This window comes from Hippichthys cyanospilos, chromosome 10, assembly GCF_059441005.1.
Source record: "Hippichthys cyanospilos isolate Australia breed blue-spotted pipefish chromosome 10, RoL_Hcya_1.0, whole genome shotgun sequence".
NCBI lineage: Eukaryota > Metazoa > Chordata > Actinopteri > Syngnathiformes > Syngnathidae > Hippichthys > Hippichthys cyanospilos.
Window position 1 is genome coordinate 10,930,268 of NC_142378.1, and position 23,152 is coordinate 10,953,419.

General features: G+C 37.0%; 1 protein-coding gene across 1 annotated transcript; it reads left to right on the plus strand.

Annotated features, from left to right (window-relative positions):
- The first annotated feature begins 9,248 nt into the window (after window positions 1-9,248).
- Window positions 9,249-22,586, plus strand: alpi.1 (alkaline phosphatase, intestinal, tandem duplicate 1). The gene is made up of 11 exons (XM_088425552.1): window positions 9,249-9,393; window positions 9,850-9,975; window positions 13,341-13,456; window positions 15,437-15,611; window positions 16,682-16,854; window positions 17,932-18,066; window positions 18,543-18,618; window positions 19,695-19,829; window positions 20,252-20,443; window positions 20,539-20,655; window positions 21,609-22,586. Exons 1-11 carry the CDS (start codon window positions 9,300-9,302, stop codon window positions 21,881-21,883), a joined length of 1,614 nt encoding a protein of 537 aa, XP_088281678.1. The 5' UTR covers window positions 9,249-9,299; the 3' UTR covers window positions 21,884-22,586.
- Window positions 22,587-23,152: the final 566 nt, after the last annotated feature.

Here is a 23,152-nt window from a genome sequence, read left to right on the forward strand (position 1 = left end):
GCCGATGTGTGTTTTCCCTTTATGCTGCACTTCTGGATAAACGCCGTGAGCCGGGTCGAAGCCTGATTGAATCTTAATTCTTTCACAGCCATAAAATATATTCACTTTATAGTCTGACCGTGTTAGAGATCATGTGATGTGGGCAATAATATACTGTACAAATAAAATCCCGTAGAAACACGATGGCTACGTAAAGTCATAAGGGGAAAAGCCAAAGCCCCGGCAAGCATTATTTATTACCACTAGGTGACGCACTTTAAGGACTTTCCAACCAAGTGTGATTTTTCATTTGGGTATGTTATGTTATTGCGGGGGTGTCAAACTCATTAAAAAAATAGTTAATATCAAGATTAAGTATATATATATATATATATATATATATATATATATATATATATATATATATATATATATATATATATATATATATATATATATATATATATATATATATATTTTTTTTTTTTTTTTTTTTTTTTGTCATCCCTCACTTCATTTCACGGAATGTGAAGAGTTGTGATTAAAATGCAGAAATAGAAATGACATGAAAGTATGTTTTAGATTTATACTTTAATGTTTACAATTCCTTCAAATAGGCTATAGTGTCTCACAGGCAGTACAGCAACCGCTCTGACAATTTTGCCTTCTTCACCTCAAACTGGAATTATCAAAGTTTAAACGTTTAGCAGGCCCTATTTCTGTATGCGGTAATTTACTGCATTAAATGTTATACCTAAAGCTTTCAGAAATAATATTTGCCTTGCACCTGATTGCTTTTCCAGTTAAGTCTGTTGTGGTTTCGAAAGAGGTATATTGAAGGCAGCCAGCAAGAGTCACACTGACAGATGGAAAATTTTGTCAGGGACCCCCCCCCCCCCCCCCCCCCCCCACACACACACACACACACACCACACACACCACACACACAAACACACACAGAATCATCACATCATCAAGCTAAAATATACCAGACAGTGTTACCGACTTACCTACATTAGTTACATGAGGTCTAACCACAAAATCAAAATTGAGTTTAATCCACAATACCTCAGTGTATTTTTCCTTCACATTTCAGTCAGAGGTTTAAAACTAGCAGCTTACTCATATGGCTAAACTGGGAAATAGGATAAAGAACTTTTTCTCATCACTACATCACTACATTTTCTTCCATTGCTTATTCTTTGAAGTAGCATCACCTTTCTGTAAGAAGAGGCCCAAAGATGATGTGTCCAGAAACATGAACTAATAGCTGCAGACAGGCTTTTTCGGAGAAGTGTTGAAGTCTCTTCCAATGATAAGACATTCCATTGTGACTTTTCTTTAATGCTTGTCTCAGCTTCATCACTATGACTTGGTTTCTGTCATCGGTTAAAATTATGTACACCTGAGAGTTGTTTGTGTGCATGTGTGTGTTTTTAATAAACAGTGTAAAACCCCCATCCTTCTTTGACAAACATAACTGCAATACATTAACAACGCTATTGAGGTTAGTCAGTTATTTGATCACTTCTCTCAAATTTAGATTGAAAGGAATAAATTGTGAATTTATTTTTATGTTGTTTCTGAGTATGAGTTTGTTTTCAAAGCAAGTAAAAGTAGATTCATTTGGACTGCAAAGATTTGGCAGTCAACCACTGTCTTTTGTAACACACATTCTAGAATATTGTGAGAGTGGGATGTCATCATTTAATTGGTGGACAAATTTTTCCATGCAGAGTGAAGACAATTTAAACACATTCTGTACTGCAATAATTGAAAAAAAAAAAAAACCTTAACAATACATTCATGATATTTATTATCTTGAATGATTCTCTCTAACTATTGTCATGAAGAGGAACATCCGTTAATTGAAAACTGTCGCAGAGTTTAAGCATAATGACAATGAAGCACCCATCACAGAGATAATTCAATGCCAAAGGGCAAAAAAAAGACAATATTGTTTATGCCAGTGCGCTTATTGCACAGAAAATGGAAAGGAAATGAAAAGCATTTAGTCATTTAGTCAAATGTGCATACTTTCTGATTTCCTCAGTCCTTCATGAAAGCAAGCAATTTATCTTTGTTTTTACGCAAAACAAGATAATGGAGACTGGACTTGACAGGGTGGGGAACTGATCAAAATTTTTGACACTTTTCTTACATTTTGCAAATAAAACTCTGAGAGTACAAACGCTCCTATACTTAAAGGTGTCAAGCTCCAATTTTAAATCCTCTGAGGCCCTAAATTACAACTGTGATCAACATGATAACACCATCAACAATTCCCAAATCTGTACACATATCAAACTTGTACAATACAGGTTTGATATGTGTTCCATAAATAATGTACTTGCAAAGCAATGAACACAAAAGTGTTTGCAGAAAATTAGGAAAGTTTTGCTGTTTTCTTGTTTGTTTCTTAAAAAAAAATACTCATGAGTTAGACAGGAAATAATAATATGAGCTTCAGATTTTTGGTCTCTGAATTGACTCGATGACGGAAAGTGTATCAAGATTTGAATGTCTGAGCTGAATAGCTCAACTATGAAGTCAGACATCTCCCTGTCTGTGGGCTTTCCACAATTTCAACATGATCCAAGATGTTGTCTCTTATTTATTTCTTTATTTAATTTGCTTAAAACACAAAGACAAGCAAGGTAACATTCAAAATATGATTCATTCCATTTTGTGTCCAATAATCTGTCTGCCATTTTACTGTTTTTTTTTTTTTTTGTATCATCCTAATTATCCAGCTGCACTTACTTAAAAATCATTGTGCTATGCCTCAACCTTTGAGGACAACCAGTTTGACACTTTGTTTATTTGCTGTACCTCTTTGGCCACTATGGAGAGGAGTAGTTGATTGTAGTGTGATTATCATTTGCTAGTCAAAGTTGGTTTGTTTGCTCCAGAACAATTTGCTCCCCCCATATCCAATTTGCCTCCCTCACTACTGAAGTGATGTCTTTACCCCTGAGGCTCAGAGTGACAAATCCTTGTTCTTTTTGACACTAGTTCATACAAATCAAGAGTGTTCTGGTGTAGTTCAAAAAGTACTATAATATACACAGTACATTTGCTTATTATTTACTATATTTTGCTTTATTGAAAAGCTACAAATTATTTTGACACCTAAATGCTAAAATTCAAGATCAGATCAAATTCATCTCGCGGTGTCTGGTTAGCACCTGGCAGACGCTGTAGCCATGGTGGAGGATGTCTTTGGACCAAGGCCCACCAGGCTTCAGCAAGGCTCTACCATGTAAATAAACCTATGTCTGACCTCAAGCGCCAGAGTGCGCAGTCTCCTGACCACTTGACACAATGTTCCTCCCACATGCATGATCCTCAAGACTGGGTGGCCATGTAGGAAAAAGAAACTGGTTTTGGCACGTATTCAGGAGAGTAAACATCAGCCTTGTAGAACAGCCGCTAGAGTCCAAATTTGCACCGGACAAATGATTGGACATTCAAATTTTTAACATTATTTGACTTGGCTTTCATTTATTTGTTCTGAGTTTTTTTTTTTTTTAACAGTTTTTTACAGTTTTTTCCTAGCAGGTATTATATGGAGACATTTGCAAACAATGGCCGACGTTTTGTCTAAAAAGTGTCTTTATAAAGTGAACAATAATGTTGAATAAATATGTTTTGCTTTTGTTTTCATGCGCATACGTATATAAGTTAGTAAAGATGATTGAAGTGGAACATTGGAAAATCTGTGATTCAACATCACACACCATGCAACTTAGCCTTGCATAAAGTGTAAACCAACTGACTCGCAACATGAAAACCACGACCCTCGGGTTACTTTTTTGGGAAACCATTTGGAGTCATACCTTATTCATTTTTTTATTAATTGAATGGAAAATGGATGGCACACTGGTTAGTACATCTGCTTCACAGTTCAGAGGTTGCAGGTTTGCTTCCGACTTCGGCTTTTCAATGTAGGGTTTGCACCGTTTCCAATATCCATTTGATGTTGCAGCAGTATCAAACAGGACAGCCCCACAATATCCAGAACCTTTAGGAACTCAGAACCTGATCTTGTCCACCCCCAGTTTTAACAGATTTTCTTGTTGCAAGGAAATTGCAGGAAATTAATCAATCTGTTTGGCGCAGTCATTTTGACATGATAAAAGCCTCTGCTGTTGCCTGAAATTGAGTTGTCTTCGGATGCGAAATTGCGAGTGGCACTTGACCACACCCGGACAACAGGTGAGCTGTAGCACATAAAGGTTATATTTATATTTGAACTATTTTTCAATGTTACTGTGTAGGCTTTTTTGTTTATTACAAAATCCTCAAGAGTGGGATGTAGAGTTTTTTTGGACTCTACATAGGAAATGCTCAGTTCTTCTACATTCCCTCAATGAATTTCCACTTACCTGCCTCCCTTCAGGCTTTCTCTTTCCTTTCACAATCTTTCTGAAAATGTGAAAGGTCTGTAATGAGGGGCTTTGATGTGGAGGGGATCTAGGCTAAGCAGTGAGCTTAGTAGTGAGGGAAAGAGGCAAAGAATATGAGTCGGCTACAGCACGGATGCGTGGGTTGATTAAAATTATCTTTTTTGCTTAAGGGTCCCAAAAATCCTTAATTTAAATGTGCTTTTTTTTTTAGTTTATTTTGCTGCTTAAGCCTACTTTTAACATACTTATGATGTGTTTACTTACAAACACCCTCTTTGGTAAAATATATAGTGTGTTTTTTTATCAGGACTTCTTCTACCCTTTGTCCTACATGATGACTCAGAAACCCACTCAGACAGAAAAAAATCCCTGCTGTGAGAATTTTCTTATCTGATGAGCACTTGACACAATGGCGATAGAAGGGAAACCCAAGCAGTGCTTTTGTTGAGATACCGCTGGTGCACCTGACAATTTGATGGCTGAAAGTTGAAGCTAGTCTAGACTTTGTAGGTTGTGTCTAAGGGTTTCGGATATACCAATCCAATTTTGGAAGTCAGGAAGACTCCAGGTGTGGTTGTGCACCCTCTGATTCATTGAGAAAACACCATGGTTATGTTGGAGCCATTGGGAGGGCATCAGGGCATGTTTTTTGTTGGTGGATTCATTGCGTTGAATCGGCGCTGGACCATGGTGACATTCAATCACTCTGATTGGCTGTGAGCTAGTCAACCAGGGCATGAGGCAGGAAGTGAAATAAACAGTGACAGTGACAATTTTGCTCAATTTGCACATCGCTACCCTCAGTATGCATTGTTTACGTTTTGTAAAGAACTTCTGTAAAGAACTTTCCGTTTGGCTTTTTCTAACAATGTGGAATAGTGACTACACATTGGGTTCTTCTCACCCATGAGCAGAAAATATTCATTATTGTAGACTATAATGTTAAATTACCATTAGTCAATGTCATTGTGGTATTATCATCATTTTTCAGCGCACTCAACCAATGGCGGGCTGGCAGCACATGGAATACGCATTGTTACATATAGCCCACGTCAGATTTATGGCTTTTAAATTGTGTAACATTATTTTGTTCAATATACTCAAAGTACAGGCAGAAAGATTTTAAGCACTGCAAATATGTGTTGTGGATGTCATCTTATTTTATTCAAACTATCAAAACTAGATGCACATATTTACACCATGCTCCATACTAAACTTAAACTTGGCATCAATATAGGGCCTATTGTCTGAAATATGTTTTTTTTTTTTTTCCACAGTTTCCATCTTTCCAGGTGATGCAAAGAATCAAGATCAGTTTTACTTCTTTTCTTTGTTTCTGGATACCGCTGAGACTGCCAGAAAAAAAAAAAAGGTTAATCATCAGATGAGCTAAACCAACAAAGTGCACACAAACGAGAAAAAAAATTGGCATCAGAAGATGTTTAAGAACTAAGAAATATAATACGGGTAACAACCTTGCATTTGCTCCCTAAATGTGCCTACACAGTCATCATTATTTTAAAATATGTGTTATTTCGGCTTTGCCTGAATAGAGAGGAAAAAAACATTGAAAGTTAGCCAACAGCCATATGCAAAGATTTAATGTGGAACTGGGAAGCATTAAATTATAATGTCAAATGAAACACATTCTGTAGTGAAATGACAGTATTTACTGCATTTAATGTTCTTTCTCATTACAATTAAGTCAGATAAAAAAACATGATGGTGGCCTGGAAAATGTCCCCCTTTTTTAAATGGGTTGCTTCGAATAAATCTTACTTTTACATTTATTTTTGAATCAGCCTCAGATGACTCCAGTGTACCTTCACCCAACAGTTCTGTTTTTTTGAGATTGATCCAAAGTCCAATATACTCCCCTGGAAAAATCCACCATGGAGGGAATGTTATTTTATACAAGTCAAAGATGAACGTAAATGTTGTAAATACCATATAATATAGGCCTATTTAATCCTTTTTACACAAGCATGAACAGTGGATCTCCACATAATCAAGGTTCAGCAGCTCTGGATTTGTCTATATTCTTATTTTTTTTAACCTTAAACATTATGGAAGCTGTATTTTTGTGTGTAGGGAGGGGAAACGCCATGGAGATTAGCCAAACTCAAATTTTTGTGTGGAAAATGCATATTAGAGTTGGGGCATCAATTATATGTAATTTTTCAATATTCACAGGCCTGTCCATCTATCCATCCATTATCCTCCACTTATTTGGGGTGGGGTCGTGGGGGCAGCAGCCTCAGTAGGGAATCCCAGACTTCCCTCTTCCTGGTCACTTCATCCAGCTCCTCCGGGGGGATCCCCAGGTGTTCCCAGGGCAGTCGAGAGACTGTCCCTCCGGCGTGTCCTGGGCCGTCGCCGGGGCCTCCTCCCGGTGGCCTTTCCTGTCCCCATCATATATAGTGGCAGACTCGTGTACAGTAAAGAGGCCTTCAGATAAATATCCCCTTGAGGGATTATCATGTAAAAACAACAACGACAATAATAATAATAATAATAGATGACACAATGGCCATACTTGTACAATTTGACATCGGCAATACTTGAATTATTGAACCCATGATGTCAGAATTGTAATCATATTTTTAAAGAAATACATTTTGTTTCATGAGAAAATGTTATTTTATTAATCTGTATCAACTGTGACTCAATCAAACAGGTAATCCGTTTGAAAATGTCATTTACAACGTCTGTGAGCTCAATCAACATATGTGAAGATATGCTGTGATGTTTTGGTGACCTTTTTGTCTGTCTCTTTATTCCTCTCCTATGTATTGGACTGTCAACCCACCTCTTACAATCTTCTTTCTCCAACATCTTATCAATTAAGAAAATATTTTTCCTTGTCACTAACTTGTTAGAGTCACTGAGAAAGATTTGTTTTTGTCTTTGAAATAGTGGCTGTGTGGTCTTGCAGTACTCCCTTTGCTAAAGCATGGAAACAAAGATATTCTGAAAGATATTCTGAATGTTTCAGAAACGCAAATTTTGAGACGAACTCAAACTTAACCCGAATATAAATGAATGCAAATGTAGCCTTGGGTGCATGTGGTTACAGCATTAACAAAACCTTTATTGAGACAAGGCACACATTTTGCATTAGAAAAATTCACAGCACATCACCAAACAAATATGTTACAAAAATATAGCTACCGGAATAACAATGAGTCCATCTGATTTCACCTGTAACATTGTGTGTAATCTGTATAATCTGCTCAATTGAACATAAACTGATATACCTACAGGGAGACATGACTTACACCGTTGGGCGAATGGCAACAATGGCGTGCACAGGTTGAAATTTTCCCTTTCTACTAGTGCAAATATATGTCGAGACAAAAACACATTTCTAAATGGTTTTAATGTTTAGACAAATGTATTGGGTTATTATAATTCTCCCTGCACCCCTCAATGTCTTTCACAGCACAAATAAATGGAAATTGCAGCCTCAGGTTTTTCTCTGGAAGTTGCCTGTTTTCCTTCCTTGGTTTTTGTCTGGGTGCTTCAAGTCCTTCCAATTGGTAAAAACATGCATTAGGCTAATATCAGACTCTTATCTAGGTGTAACCATTGGTGTGAATGTGATTGTCTGGATAAATGCGTGGATATATTATGAGATTTTTTTTTAAACACTAAATTATTATGTTTGGAATGCAGGAAAACCACCGCAAAAATATTCTGGGTTCACTGCGATTCTACAAGTCCTGACAGCTGCTATAATAACTGACTGTATGCACCTTTGCCTGGATGGAAGAGCCACAGTAAAAATAGCCTGCAGCTCTATACACTCATGATTTGGACTTTCTCTCACAGGCCGACCCATGACGAATGGACAGGGGAACGTGCCTTTACAAGTTACTGTATCATGTTCATTCATGCCGCCAGTGGTATTCTCTGTTCACGCGGGGTTGAACTCTTTTACAGAGATCGCAGCCCTACAGTACAGTCGAACCACAGTTTTGATTAAGCACTTGACTAACCATAAATCCTTGTTGGCAACGCTTGAGCAGCTGGCAAAAAGGAGAGATGCTGTAATGAGGTTCACGAGGTGAGAGTCGCTCGCCCGAAATGTGATTCCTCTGGCCATGTTGAACAAGAGTCGGCTCAAATCACCTCATTTCACACATTAGCTCTTGTGCTTGCTCAGGAGAGAAGCATTTCCATCCTGCAGGCGGTCTCTGCTAAGTCACAGCAGAAAAATGCTAAACACGGAAAAAAAGTCAACTTGATTTGGTGAGGGGGGAAATATAGGTCTGTTTTAAATGCAAAGCTAGAGAAGGGAGGTTGAAATGGAAATGCAATCATTTTCCAGTCATATGAAACAGAGCACATCAAGAGTCAATCATTCTCATGGATAGCATGAACTTTCTTTAGAAGGGGAAGGGAGAAGAAATGGAAAGAGAAATGGTTACGATCTGTATTGAGGCGGATGCCAACAAAAATGGTGTAGCAGTTTTTCCCTCTACTCATTTTTCTCCAATATTTAAGCCGGCCGCATGCTGCTGGTAGGCATTTACCACATCAAGGGCCCATTCAAGTTTCTATCACTCGCATTTATGTGGCGGGAGGAAAGGGGAGGACTGCATTAAAGTAACCCCTCTAAAACAATAAAGAGGGTGTAGAGGGGCTGTGATGCGACAGTACTCCTGTGTGGTCTCTGGCTCTTTTTCTCGCTCTCCCTCGCTCTCTCTCTCTCGCTCAAGGGTTACTCCCTCTCTCATATCCAGTCCAAGCCTATGAGCTGGCGAGGGCCTTTCCTTACTACACACCCAGCGGGGCTTTAAAAAGGCAGGTCTCACTCTCCATGCGCTTCTGCCTATTCAGTTTTGGCGGTTTCTTCTGAATACCGGTTGTGTCCAGCCTCTTTATTCTCCAGGTCACCTCACACCAGGGATGCAGACGCCACATCGTTGGCCTCGGAATCTCCCACTCATTCTTCTGGGAACCGTGTTGCTGGCAGGGGAATGGGCTGCTGTGGAAAGCCAAGGTGAGGAGTCTACACGGATACTAGTGGTCCTTGTGGTTGGGCTATTTTGAGCACTGTGTGTGCAGATGCAGGTAAACTCAACATAGTAATGTGTGTAAGGACAGACTGTCCCTCTAAACACATTGCCCAAACACAGGTGGGTATGCAAAGAGAGAATTTAGCAGTCTTCCACACGGATAAAAGTGGTATGGAGCACTTTTTTTTCAGTTGCTATGTGTTTAGGGGCAATATGCATGTTAACTTTTAGTATTGCTGTTTGGTATCTGTTATATTTAATGGGCAGAAAACCAACTTGATTGTTTTCAAGCTGAAAGGTACAGCAGGTGGGTAGGTTAGCAGCTAGGATGTCTTACAACCAGATTAAATAACCTAAGCACTAACACACTTATTATGTTCGTATTATGTTCTTTTCTGACATTTTGTGAATATTCTCTTGTCGCTTGGTCATCTTCACAGTCCTGTACGAACATGAAAGAGAGCCGGCCTACTGGGATGCCCAGGCCAAGGCAACGCTGGATGCTGCGCTGAAACTCCGCCCTCGTGAGCACCAGGCCAAAAACATAATCTTGTTCCTCGGAGATGGTATAGTACCCCGCTCAAACAAAAACAGAATACAGCCTTTTAAAAAGCAAATGCAGTCTCGGTCAAGAGTAAATTCAAAATATCGAAAAGCAATGTATAGAAATATAGAGCTCATTTTTAATGCAGGACAATGCGTATGTGTGGGTAGTGGATAAGTACTCTTTCACGTTGGACTGAGTGGATGTGGATGGAATAAGAGGGCCATGTGCATCTGCTCAGCAGGAAATTGACAGCCTGGACCAACAGTTTGGAACAGATTGTGAGAAGCAGTATGAGGTTCAATATCCCTGTACCATGATTATGAGGATTCATTACAACTAACATCTTCTCAGTGAAAAACAGTTGTGTGAATGAATGACAAGCCCACAAAATGACATCTAAATTTGAACGCCACTCTTGGGAGACATAAACAGTAGAACCATGGCAAAATTTGGTCGAGTAATATAGCCAAACCAAAGGAAGGATATGGATTTTATCCCCCATTTGCATTTTTCACTTCTAAGACCAACAAAAACAAGTTTGTAGAATGACATTGAAAATATTTATCCAATACATCAGGCCAAACAAGTATTACTCAGGTCAAAGGTCACTGATTGTGGACATAAGAACCCCACTCAAATGAACTGTTCCAGTTCATTCCAAATGTACAGCATTTGAGGGGGTTGAGACTCAGCGCTTTCAAATTCTTCCACATTAAACTCATCGAAGCATGTCTTTATGGACCTTGCCTTGTGCAATGGGGAACTGTAATGCTGGAGCAGAAAAGGCCCTTTCCCAAAATGACATATACCGTACTGTATGGGCAATAGTTTGTTAGAGACATGAAAGGGTTGGGGTTAAGTTGATCCTTTAAGGTAAACTAAATAGTAATTTACCGGCTCATATTTATCAGGTGGACAGACATGCAAATACAAAACAACATTGCGCAGCAGATTATGTCAGTCAGCATTGAAGGGTTTTAGGATGTGAAATGACAATTTAGGTGGCAATGCTGATTCGTGCAGCTATGGTTGTCAGATTAGATCTGTAAGATGTGACCTCTTTCAGTAATGTAACTAAAATGATGATCAATATCCTATCAAAGTTAGAAATTTACTATGGTTAAGCATTTTTATGTCATTTAAATAGGTCTGTTTGAAGACATATTTTGGTGTTCTCTTTATCTGAGACCTTTCCTCTTTTATGTTTGCTCCACTAGTATTATAATTCTGTTTTTACTTTTGTTATTGAGTATCCTATGCATCATAATGGGTAGAGCCCAATAGTTTACCTAAAAACAAATGGTAGTATTAGACACTATAAATATAGTTGGGTTAAAAATAACACAGTTATGGGTCAAAAAAAGACCGGACCTATATATGGGTCACTATGACCCAACCTTGTGGGTTGTTTTAGCAAAACAACATTAAAAATGGTCTTGGCTTGTATAAAACAACCCAAAAAGTTGGGTCAAATTGATCCAGTTATTGGGTCAGTCTTTTTGTGACCCGTACTTGGGTTATTTTTTACCCCACTCCTTTTAGAGTGTAATATGCAGATGCACAGTATCAGATACAAAACTGGGAGATGGCCATTTTTTTTTTTGGTCACGAAATATAAATTTTTACCAAGTTTTGAAACAGACTGGACGCTTTTATTAGCAACTTTTACTATAGCCTCCCCTTGTAGCGTCCCTTCAGTCTCTTTCAGTTTTTTATTTTTATTTTTTTTGATAACTTGCATCATCTGCTGTAGTACTCTGAACTTCTCTTCATGAATTCTTATGCGTACGGTACAGTATATTGTGAATACCCCTCCTCCTGCTTTCTGTAAGTTATTTCTGATGTGATGAGCAGATGTTAGGTCCTTTCTTTAAGTTTCTACCCTCATGTACTGTTGTTTTCATTAGTCAACCATGCAACATCTGTTACTTTGTACACCAGTGGTTTCTTTGGAAAATCTAAATGATTACACTATGGCCAATATTTATGCAATGGCTTTGATTTGATCTGATATTCCATCCTCTCTCATCTTCATGTTTGCTTCTTTTTCCAAATCAAGTCAAATATTAAGCTTTTAATCACAAAGGAGTCTCAAAGGGCTTCACAAGCCCAGTTGACATTATTTTACAACATCCCCTGATCTTAACCCCACCAGCAAGTCAAGGAAAGACTAAAAAAAAAAAAAACATTTGAAGGAGAAAAGAGAAACTTTGAGAACATAAATGGGGAGATTCCTGCTTCTAGGATGACCAGGCTGCAGTGGATGTCAAATGTATAGAACTTAACTGTGGTGATAAGTTAACTACAATAGAGTGATCATGTTTTTAATAAGATAAAGCCTATTCGGTCATCAGCACCTAGCCGGGAAGTGAAAGTCGAACAGGAGTTTCCCTCTTCCGAAAGCTCCCTATGGTTTTCATGTTGGTTCTACCTTTACCTAGTATAAATGTTTTATTTGTCTTTGTCTGCAGTGTGTAAGGCAAAACCCAAACGTGAAACTGAGCACAGACATTCAGCAACGTGTATTGTTTGAATAATGTAATATTATATAAATCGGCTGGAAAAAAACCAGTCAAGTGGAAAATGGTTAGAGTTAAACAAAAGGCATTGTCTTTCCACTGGTATTTATTATTTAATATCAAAGCCCAAATGTGTCAGCCAAGAGCAAAAATAAAAGAATTAGCATCACTGTAAAGGCACTGTTGAAGATGATCATGCAAACAAACTTAACATGTGCTATCCAATATTGTATAATAATGTGATGCTGCACAGCAGTAACTTTGCACATGTTGACGCCTGACGCATATTTTAAACAATGGTCCTATTACTTGCCAAGTGCTGCTCTCCGAAAAACCACTGACTTAAATGTGCAGGTCCATTTGCACTTTCAGTTGATGTTAATGGCTTTGACTTTGTTTACTTGGAAGATGGTCAAAATCTTTTTACCTCAATTTGACAGGAATAGTTCGAGCTCTTTAAACAAACATTTATTTTTCTTTTTGAATAAGGGGGGAAACGTTTGGTTTCGATTTTGGATCCTCATAAACTGAGAAGAGCTTTGGAAACTTTTAAGGGCGGATGATGTCAATAAATGACCCGTATATTCAAAAGAACAACATGAAAAAATAATGAGACGTTTTTCTGATTGCTTCCATCTTTAACAGTATTCAAAATATATAAATACAAATAAATAATACAAGAAATGGAAGATTAAAAGGCATATTCAAAATGATTTACAACAGCAAAATGTATAAAGATTGCAAATTGTTTGCAAAATGTTTGTGTTCTTTAAATCTTTTTTTTTTTTTCATTTTTTGCTTGAGGGAAGGTAAACAACAACAAACTATAGTACAACTCCGTAACCTGTCACTTAATGTCTTCCAGGGATGGGCGTGTCCACTGTGTCAGCAGCTCGGATACTGGAAGGTCAAATGCAGGGCAATGCGGGGGAGGAGACAGTACTGGCCATGGACACCTTCCCATATGTGGCACTTTCTAAGGTGACAACACATTAAAACTACATAGTTAATAAATATAACATAAAAATACAAAGATTTTTCCAGCGACACATGCTGAATTTAATTGAATTCATACCTTGATGACACTACATTCAAACTGAACTTTATTATTTTTGCAAAGAAATGTATTGAACTGGATCTCGTTTGATTTTTCTTTTTTTTTTTTAATTTGATGACAGTGGGGAAGATTTGTCCAATGTCTATAGGAAAAAAATGAAGCTCAGGTGTTAGTCAGTGTTTTCATTTTTTTTTTAATGATTTACTTTCTTTATGTCTTGCCTTTTGCCTTTTGACTAAGACTTTGGCCCTCAAACCTAGGTAAAGTCAACAGTTCTAGTCAAAATGCTGACATTGTGGCAAAGCAAGAGTAATAGGTTTAAGGTGCCATCCAACATCATAAGTCTTTAATTATGATAATCATAGAGAGAAGGAAAGTTTAAAGCTACACTCATGTCGCTGTTAAAACACTGTGTTTTCTCGTGTGCTTGGGCCAATATAGCTTTCTCCGGAATATTCTCTCCACTTTTAGAAAAGAACTAACTCCAGCAAAATTTTTAAGCAATATTACACTCTACCTGCCCCAATCGTAAAACCAAACATTCATATTCGCAGCAAATTTGTCTTAAATGTCCTTTTTTGGGGGTGGGAGAGGTTAGCCCTATTTTCGTTGGGGGCACTGTTCTTAAATTAATAATACATTCATAGATTGAGAACTAAACTGAATATTTCATAAAAAAAAATTAAAAAAAAAAAAATATATATATATATATATATATATATAAATAATATATAATATATATAATATATATATAATAATATATAAAATATATATATATATATATATATATATATATATATATATATATATATATATATATATATATATATATATATATATATATATATTTTTTTTTTTTTTTTTTTTTTTTTTTTTTTTTACTATGTTTGGGAAACTCATTCAGCTGCAAACTCGAACTGATGTCCAATGACAAGTAACACCTTGCAGCAGGCGATTGCTAAAAGACTATTTTTAGAATAATGGATATAAAGTACAGTGACCAGATGTTAACGCCGACAGTCCTGATTCTGGGTCTTATGTCCTGAATCCCAACACATTTCGACAGTCCGATTGTTTTGTCCAGATTTTCCATAGGTCACTTTAGTTATTTTTTTATTTATTTATGTATTTATTTTGTTTTTTTTACTCCTGCAAGCCAGTCACTTGGATGATGTTGATGTTCTCAAATAGTTGTCAGAGCAATTCATACGATTAACCAATTAGGAAGAAATTCAAACTATTTATTTTCACATTCATGGCCTACCAAAACTAGAGCTACTCCCTTATTCTGTGTCAACAAATCTTGGGAAAAGAAATTAGATAATAGTGGCTATCTGCCAGCCCATTCCCAATTGTGCCAAAACAATTTGGGTTAACCTATAGGTTAACCCAAATTTTTTCGTGACAATAATATTCTAAAAGACCCACAATCTCCATTAGTGTTCTGAATAATATTACCCCTTTGCAATATTATTAAAGCGGCACAATCCACCCGTTTTCATCCATCCCATGGGGTAGCAGTTTTTCCATTGAAAACGGCATCACAATTGCTCAGGGCTCTGGTAACGACCAAATGCAGCTTTTCTGAGCTAGGTCATGTGACATTCATCAACTGTAATTATAGGTTAGTTGAGCCTAAGAAATTGTGATGTCATTTTTAATCAACAGCAAGAATACATTATTGGGGAAAAAAATACTTGACTTTACAATAGAGAGTTTTACATCTTGGATTTAGTTAACGTTTAAAAAAACACAACACATGATAGGGTTACATTTCATTTCTGCTCCAAGAAAACCAAAAGCAATTTGAAAAGCTGGCAGATAAATATTTGAAACCTTTTTATCAGCACAGTCACAAAGAGAGGTCCAGTACAAAATTGAGCGAATCTATTTCTTCTCACCAGACCTACAGTGTCGACAAGCAGGTGGCGGATAGCGCTAGCACAGCGACAGCCTACCACTGTGGAGTGAAAGCTAACGCCAAAACCGTTGGACTGAGTGGCAAGGCAGTGGCCTATGAATGTAACACCACCTTTGGCAACGAGGTCTACTCCGTGCTGCGACGCGCAAAAGCCAAAGGTAAAGGGTCAGCAGGTTTAAGATTATCATCTTTACAATAAGTTGAATAAAACAATCATCTGATAAGCATGTTACTGGACTAACAACAATTATAGTTCAATGTTCAGAGAAGGCTTAGTTAGGAGATCATTTTCCATTGCCTCGCAAGTGTTTGGAGGGCTATTAAGGAGTATTTTTTATCATACTGGGAGTAATCTAGCCCTATTCTATTTTATATACTCCATATCCAACTTTTAAGACTGTATTTCTTACCTTTATTCAGAATTTTTGTGTTAATATTTACTGAAAACCTGAAACAACCCCCATACTGTGCACATACCCCTAATGCAGACAGACACTTCCTCCATAGGTGTAAAAGGTTACTGACCTTGGCGTTTACTGCATGGGTTACTGCTGGCCATCATTTTCTCTATTTTCTGATCTACTCTATATTTAAACTGACATCTTGCCGATCTGTTGTTTGAACAGAAGTATGTGTAAACACTTTTTTTTTTTTTTTTTTGCTGACTGCATTGGGAAGTTGTCACTTTTTATAAGTCAACCAGAACCCTCAAGAAATCTCTTCATATTATGCATACTCAGCAGTTTTTAATCATGGTTGTAGCAGTGTTTAAAAGTAGAACATTAATGTAGGTATCCTTTATTGTCATTTACCTGCAATCCAAGGCAGCAAAATTATGACTTATGTACAATATGCAGCATATAAAGATAAAAGATATAAATTGGTCTCCCCTTACAGAAACAATATGTTTCCAACTGAACCTATAACGTAATTTACTTTGTCCTAGTTGTCCTAAGCAGTACAGTACTTAAATAGAAGTTTCCTGGGTTAATTGTATTAGTCGTATGGCAATGAAAATCTGAAATGTAGCATTGCCTTTTAACAAAGTAAAATAGAATCAGAGGCCACCCTATTTTTTCTTAATGTTTACAAATCACATCTTGTCTTTACTGTCCAGGTAAATCAGTTGGTATGACTACCACCAAATGTTTGCTTACAGGTTAATATGATTTTGTATTTTATTTTATTTTTTAATGTTTACAAATCACTTCTCGTCTTCACTGTTCAGGTAAATCGGTTGGTATCGTGACTACCACTCGGGTCCAGCACGCCTCACCAGCTGCTGCCTACGCCCACTCAGTCAGCCGTAGCTGGTATAGTGATGCGGATCTTCCCAGCAGCGCTCGCCATCAAGGATGCGTGGACATTGCCACTCAACTAGTTACCAACGTTGACATTGATGTGAGGTCATCTTTGTGATATCTGTAAATATTTTTGAGGATTTTATGGGTTTTAGTTTGGGTAGGATGGTGGCACATCTGCCTTACAATCAAAATGTTTGACTGGTATTATGGTATTAAAGGTAGATTTATTCTTTCCTGGTATGTAATTACATTAGTTTTGTCATCACATTCTCATTATAGAAATTACTTCGTGTGACATGTATTGCTTGGCAGTATGGGTGAATCTTTATTATTTTAAGTCGGAATTTTCTAACTGTGAAATGTGTGTGCAAGGACTTTGCTAGGATAAATAATCAAACAGCAGTGACAGATGTGCGTAAATGTGTGTTGTCTTTATGAACAGGGGCTTTAATGTTTAGCATTTGTTTGGCTTGTTTTGAAGCTCATGGATTGTTGGCACTCTTGGCTCTAGGATTTGAAAATACAGTAGTTTAAATATTACAATACTTCTGTACTTGTGCACAGTGTTCAGGCATGTTTGAAGTATTGCTCAGTTGACAATTATGTCTATCAGCTGATCCAAAGCTAGTGGAGAACAGCTGGTTACTTTTTTTTTCTCCTCAAGGCATCCAATTGGCTCACCCAACCCCTTCAACATACTACTTTGACTTACGTCATCTTGGAAACCTCATTCAGCCAACTGCTGTGTCTTTCTTGATTTGACAAATTACAAGCCATTTTTTGAGTGTTGCTTTCTTTGCCCTTGGTTTTCTATGTTTGAGCATACAGCTGAAGGGCAATAAGTCATGTTGCCAAATATCAAACATACTGTTTATCTTGGAAAAAAAAGGTTTCTTTTTTGGGCTAGGTCATTTAATCCCGCTTGGCTTGAGTCGGAATCCAATGACTGTCATTAGCGTCTTTTACATAGTGGTTTTGTACTGCCATAAACATGAAGCTGACATTGTACTGACTCATTTATTTATGCAGTTTATGCCTGAACACATGCAAAATAGCATCCCAGCATGTTATTTTATGAAGACCAGAATTTAATTGCACAACCAATAGTGCAGTGCTAAAACAGTGTTGAAATACAATAAAGACAGTATATAACAACTCTTTGTGTCCTTTTAAGGTGATCCTTGGAGGAGGCAGGATGTACATGACACCAAAAGGCACTTCAGACCCTGAGTATCCAACCTCCAACTCTCGCAAGGGTGATCGCAAAGACCGGAGGAACCTTATTGACGTCTGGTTGAAAGCTAAACCAGTAGGCTCATTTAAAATGTCGAAAAATAACACTGTACATTCATACTGTTAATGATGCTTAAAGCAACACTAATGAACTTTTCCATCTTTACGAAATACTTTCATGTTTCTGATGAAACATCAACTTACAACTACTTTTGTCATGGTGTGGCAGGCTTAATAAGGATAACCTTATTACGTTTACTGTTGTAAACTGGTGTAGGAAACCTGCCACACAAAAACTACAAACGAAATGACTCCTATACGGCATTTGACACTTCCCCCTTTCTTAATTGGTTTTAAATGAGGGACAAGAATGATATGAACATGATCAATACTATCATGGCAAATGCTACCTTGTATTACCTTCTTGTATTACTATATTGTGTTACTTTTTTCCTTATGGTGCCACGATAAAGTTCTTAAGTGTGCTTGAACAAGTATAACACAAAGTAGATATTGTCTGCCCTTTGTCTTACGTGTACACGTGTTTTTCAGAACAAGAATTCACTCTATGTTTGGCACAGGAAGGATTTTGATGAAATAAACATTAAAACTACTGATCGCCTCATGGGTGGGTAACTTATCTTGCAATACAAATCCAAAGACAGGGATGGTGACTATATGCAAGTCTATACTACATGACTGTAGTGACAACAATTTCTACACACATCAAAATATTTGCATGGCAACAGTATGTCTGGGCAACCTAGTTATTGATAGACTTATCTTATGTTGTGAAACCTTAAGAAGCACCAGTTCATCTTTCATCTTAACTATTGTATGAAGTCATCAAAGTGTGACACTGTAAATTGATAGCTGTATGTCATTAACGCCTTACAATGGTGATAAGAATCCAAGGCACAAGGTTCCTTGCGCTGACTTTGCATGGTGCACCTTCTCTCCAGACACTTTGAACACACTTTCACATTAATGTTGATGAAAAGGTTAAGCATTGATTCATTCTTCCTGTAACTGATTACAAAGGTTTAGAACAACCTGTTTAACATCTTGTTGCATCACCATTTCTGGTAACCCCACATGATACTTTATCGTGTTTAACTTATTTGTACAGGCAGTTAACTTATTTGTACACGCAGTGAACAAGAAATGGTCACTTATCCACTGCTATTTATAGATGCATTGGCTTTTGGCTTTTAGTGCTGGTCACGAGTAATTCGTTGTGCATTTCCACCTTTTTCAGATTCTCAAACACCATGAGTAATACCTGGCCCAAATAGTTTGTTATTTTCAGTACATTGTACTCTTGTCATTATAGTGCTAAACAAGTTAATTAAAAGTCTCGCCATTACTGCCTATGTGAACAACTTGGCATTTGCAGCCAACGCTGCTAATGCTACTAAGGTTGGTCACCTGTTAACAATTAGTCTATTTACAAGATGTTTTTAGTACTTTCCCTCTATTCCCTCTCCTTTCCCAAAAGTATGTTTCCATCACCTAAACTTTTCAGGGGGTTTAAAACTCCAAATGAGTGACTTTTTTAACCATATGGCAATGTTTTTATTGTTTGGCATTCTGGCAGATTTCTGTTGTACCTTTTCTTGATCTAAAATGTGCACGTGAAATATTTGAATAATATATCTGATAACATTATAAACTACATATTGAATCCCATCTTTTTGGTTCCAGGTCTGTTTGAGCCAAAAGATATGAGATTCGAAGTTTTCCGAAACAACACCCGGGACCCCTCTATTGTGGAGATGACAGAGAAAGCCATTCAGATCCTGAGCAAGAATCCAAAAGGCTATTTTCTTTTTGTTGAAGATAAGTTCTTGATATTAGCTGTACAAAACATATGTGTCATTATAAACTGGATATTGTGGGTTTGTCCATAGCATGCTTTGATTTTTTTTTTTTCTTAAAAGAAAAAAGAAAGCATTTTGTTTTTTTTAAAACAATGGTGTCTTAAAGAATTCTGATTGAGCACAGTGATAACACATTTCCTTTCATGGAGGATTATAGAATTTACATCTGAAATTGTGAAGTTTTGGGCAAATTTACATTAAACCAAGTCTCCAAATGATTAATTAAATGATTAATCGATTATCAAAATTTAGCAGTGAATGCGATAGCTGCCGATTCATGGATTCATTTTTGCAGCACTACTTGATTTAGAACTAATATGTGCTGTTACAAGAACAACAAAATAACAAGTTAAAACTTTATATTATTTTCTTTCTCATTACGAGGGAGAATTGATCATGGGCACCACGATGGAATCGCCAAACTTGCACTGACAGAAGCTGTGATGTTTGATCGAGCAATCGATCGAGCTTCACAGCTCACCAGAGAATCTGACACGTTGACTGTTGTCACGGCTGACCACTCTCATGTCTTCACTTTTGGCGGCAACACACCCCGAGGAAATCCAATCTTTGGTATGAATCATTTAAATCCATGTTCCGTTTAACCCGTCTATTATTATTCTCATTCACCACAGTTTTTTCTTTTTTTTTTTTTTTTTGCAACCCAGGACTAGCACCAAAAAAAGCAGATGACCAAATGCCTTTCACCAGCATCCTGTACGCAAACGGTCCTGGTTATGTGCATATAAATGGAACCAGAGGGAACATCACCATGGTGGATTACTGTAAGGACATGATAATAACTTTCAGATGTAGAACTTGTCTGTGCTTGGGTGTATTGATTTAATTATAGCTTGCTTTTAATCACTGGGAAGCAAAAGTTCAGCTCCAATATTTATAGGAGTGACTATTCCCTGCTCTGTTTTGTTTTAGATTTTTTTTTGGTGCAAACTTACAGTATATGTATCTAAAAAAAAAAAGAACTATTTGTGTTTCTTTGTGGAACACTGTACAAGCATTAACTCAGTTCTTCCTTCTTTTGTGCACCATTTAACTCAGTCATTGCATTATACACTTAGTGTGTGTTACTATTTTTTGGGATGAAGTAGTTTAATAAGCCCTCACTTTTGTCTGCCTGAATAAAACAGTAGTAAAACCATATGTTTAGACAGGCCAGCACATCTGGTACCTTGGTTAACATGTGACTGCAATTGAGGGATTCATTCATAGAATGTATTTCTCTTGAGAACCTTCAAATTCACACTGTTTATTATGATAAGGGTACAATTTCAGTTTGCATATACTAAATCATTTTGTACATGTGACAGCAGACAACATGTCAAAAGGACTATGCCTATAGAAATTTGTTAAAAAAGAAAGAAAAACCAGATTTGATTGCTTGACTGAACATTGGTTCTGCTGTCCACAGAGGCAAAAACAGCTGTTCAAGGGTGTCTAAATATACACCCTATGTCCAAAAGATACCCAAGTTAGCTTTCACCAACTGGCATAACTAAATGGACTTGGGGAATGAATGAGTGGTACTGGAATGGATTATACTTGCACTGGCAAACGAGGCTAGCAATTATGGTTGAAAAGTTTAACAGTTAATTATCTTATTGGCAAAAGCTCTCAAAGATCTTAATGCAGTTCTTTGAGATTTATTGTGGTTCGATGTTTTCTTTATGGTTTCACAAGGGGAGAGCTCAGTTACATTCTCTACTCATTTTCTTTGCAGTTGATGAGGAATACATGCAGCAGGCCGCCGTCCCTCTTGATGCTGAGACACACGGTGGCGAGGATGTCGCCATTTATGCCAAAGGCCCCATGGCTCATCTTTTCCATGGAGTTAAAGAACAAAACTATGTAGCTCATGTAATGGCCTATGCTGCCTGTTTGGAACCTTACACGGACTGCCCACCTCAACCTTTTTCCCACACATCATCTGCGTGTGTGAGCAAACCCTCAAACATAATATTTGGATTAATATGCCTCCTTTGGCTGTCCAGATGACATCCTCACACAAACTTTATACACACGTCTCAATTCACACACCAATCATGCAAGTTACACACTGAACAGTAGCATCCTTGCAGTAGGAAATAATTGAAGTAAATGTGTGTTGAGCCATCTCTTTTTAAAATTTATGCTATTTAGACATTGTGCAACTATGCAAACAAGAAAAACAAACAATTTTCCGTAAGCTCATGTCAATCATTGGGCTATGTAAAGCCTTATGTGTGTATTTTATTTTAAGCAATATTGTCATAATACGTCATCGCCAAACGTGCTGGTCAGCTTTCTGTCCTACATCATTCTGATTATTTACACATGAATCTTAAGATGACACACTAAGAATAACTTGAAGGCAATAAGGAGGCTACAGAATCACTGTTCACTTTGTTGATGCACATGTTGACACTGAACGGAGGGCTGGACTCTGACCCAGGAGCCATCTTGCCAAGGCAATCGGTAACACCAATAGACCTTAAGAATTTATAATAGTACTGTATGTCTTTCCAGGTTGTTATGATTTTTTTTTTTAAACAGAGGTGTCATATTTGGACCTCATAGGCACCACAATTATTTTTTGTGTGTGTGTGCAAGTAGTCATTAATCTATTCTAATCTTCTGTGAATGTATTTTATATGCAAAATGTATTTTTATACGCTGTTTTTGCAAAATGTCATATAAAAAATAAACAAAGCTACCTTAATTACGTTATCCATTTTGTTCTTTATTCTTTTATACTTGCAAAGTAGTTAACATTTTTCATTCAGTACTGTACACAAGTGTTTCTAAGTAACTGGCCATCAGTGACAGAGATGGATGAAATAATATTACCACTGTAAAATTTAAGTGATGCAAGCTTTAGTTGATCGGTAGTAAAGAATATATACAAATGATACTTTGTGCAGTAAATAGGTGTGAAGTTCTTAATTGAGTGAATATCAAATATTGCTGGACCCTCAATTCCATCACTGGGTGCCATAGAAGCCACACCTCCAGAAATTCAAGATAACTGAAATGATGAAAATTGCACAACGCTATACCTAAAAAAAAAAAAGTACATTTTTTCCAGGTCCATGCACATTTTTAGATATTATCTCCAAACATGTTTTTGTTCACGTTGATGTATTTAGAAGACAAAACTCCAGATATTTAAAGAATTGCAGTACATTTTCCTGTGTATTCCAATAAATTGGTGATAAAGTAACCTTCCGTGGATTTGAAATGCTAATTATGGTCATCATAAGCATATAATGATCAACATCATAAAAC

Bases quoted from the DNA above. Each gene is read 5' to 3' on its own strand.
- alpi.1 (XM_088425552.1), top strand. From the start codon at position 9,300: ATGCAGACGCCACATCGTTGGCCTCGGAATCTCCCACTCATTCTTCTG. The intron at 9,976-13,340 runs GTATAGTACCCC...AATGTCTTCCAG, and splicing joins AATCTTGTTCCTCGGAGATG to GGATGGGCGTGTCCACTGTG. The intron at 19,830-20,251 runs ATAAGTTCTTGA...CTTTCTCATTAC, and splicing joins CTATTTTCTTTTTGTTGAAG to GAGGGAGAATTGATCATGGG.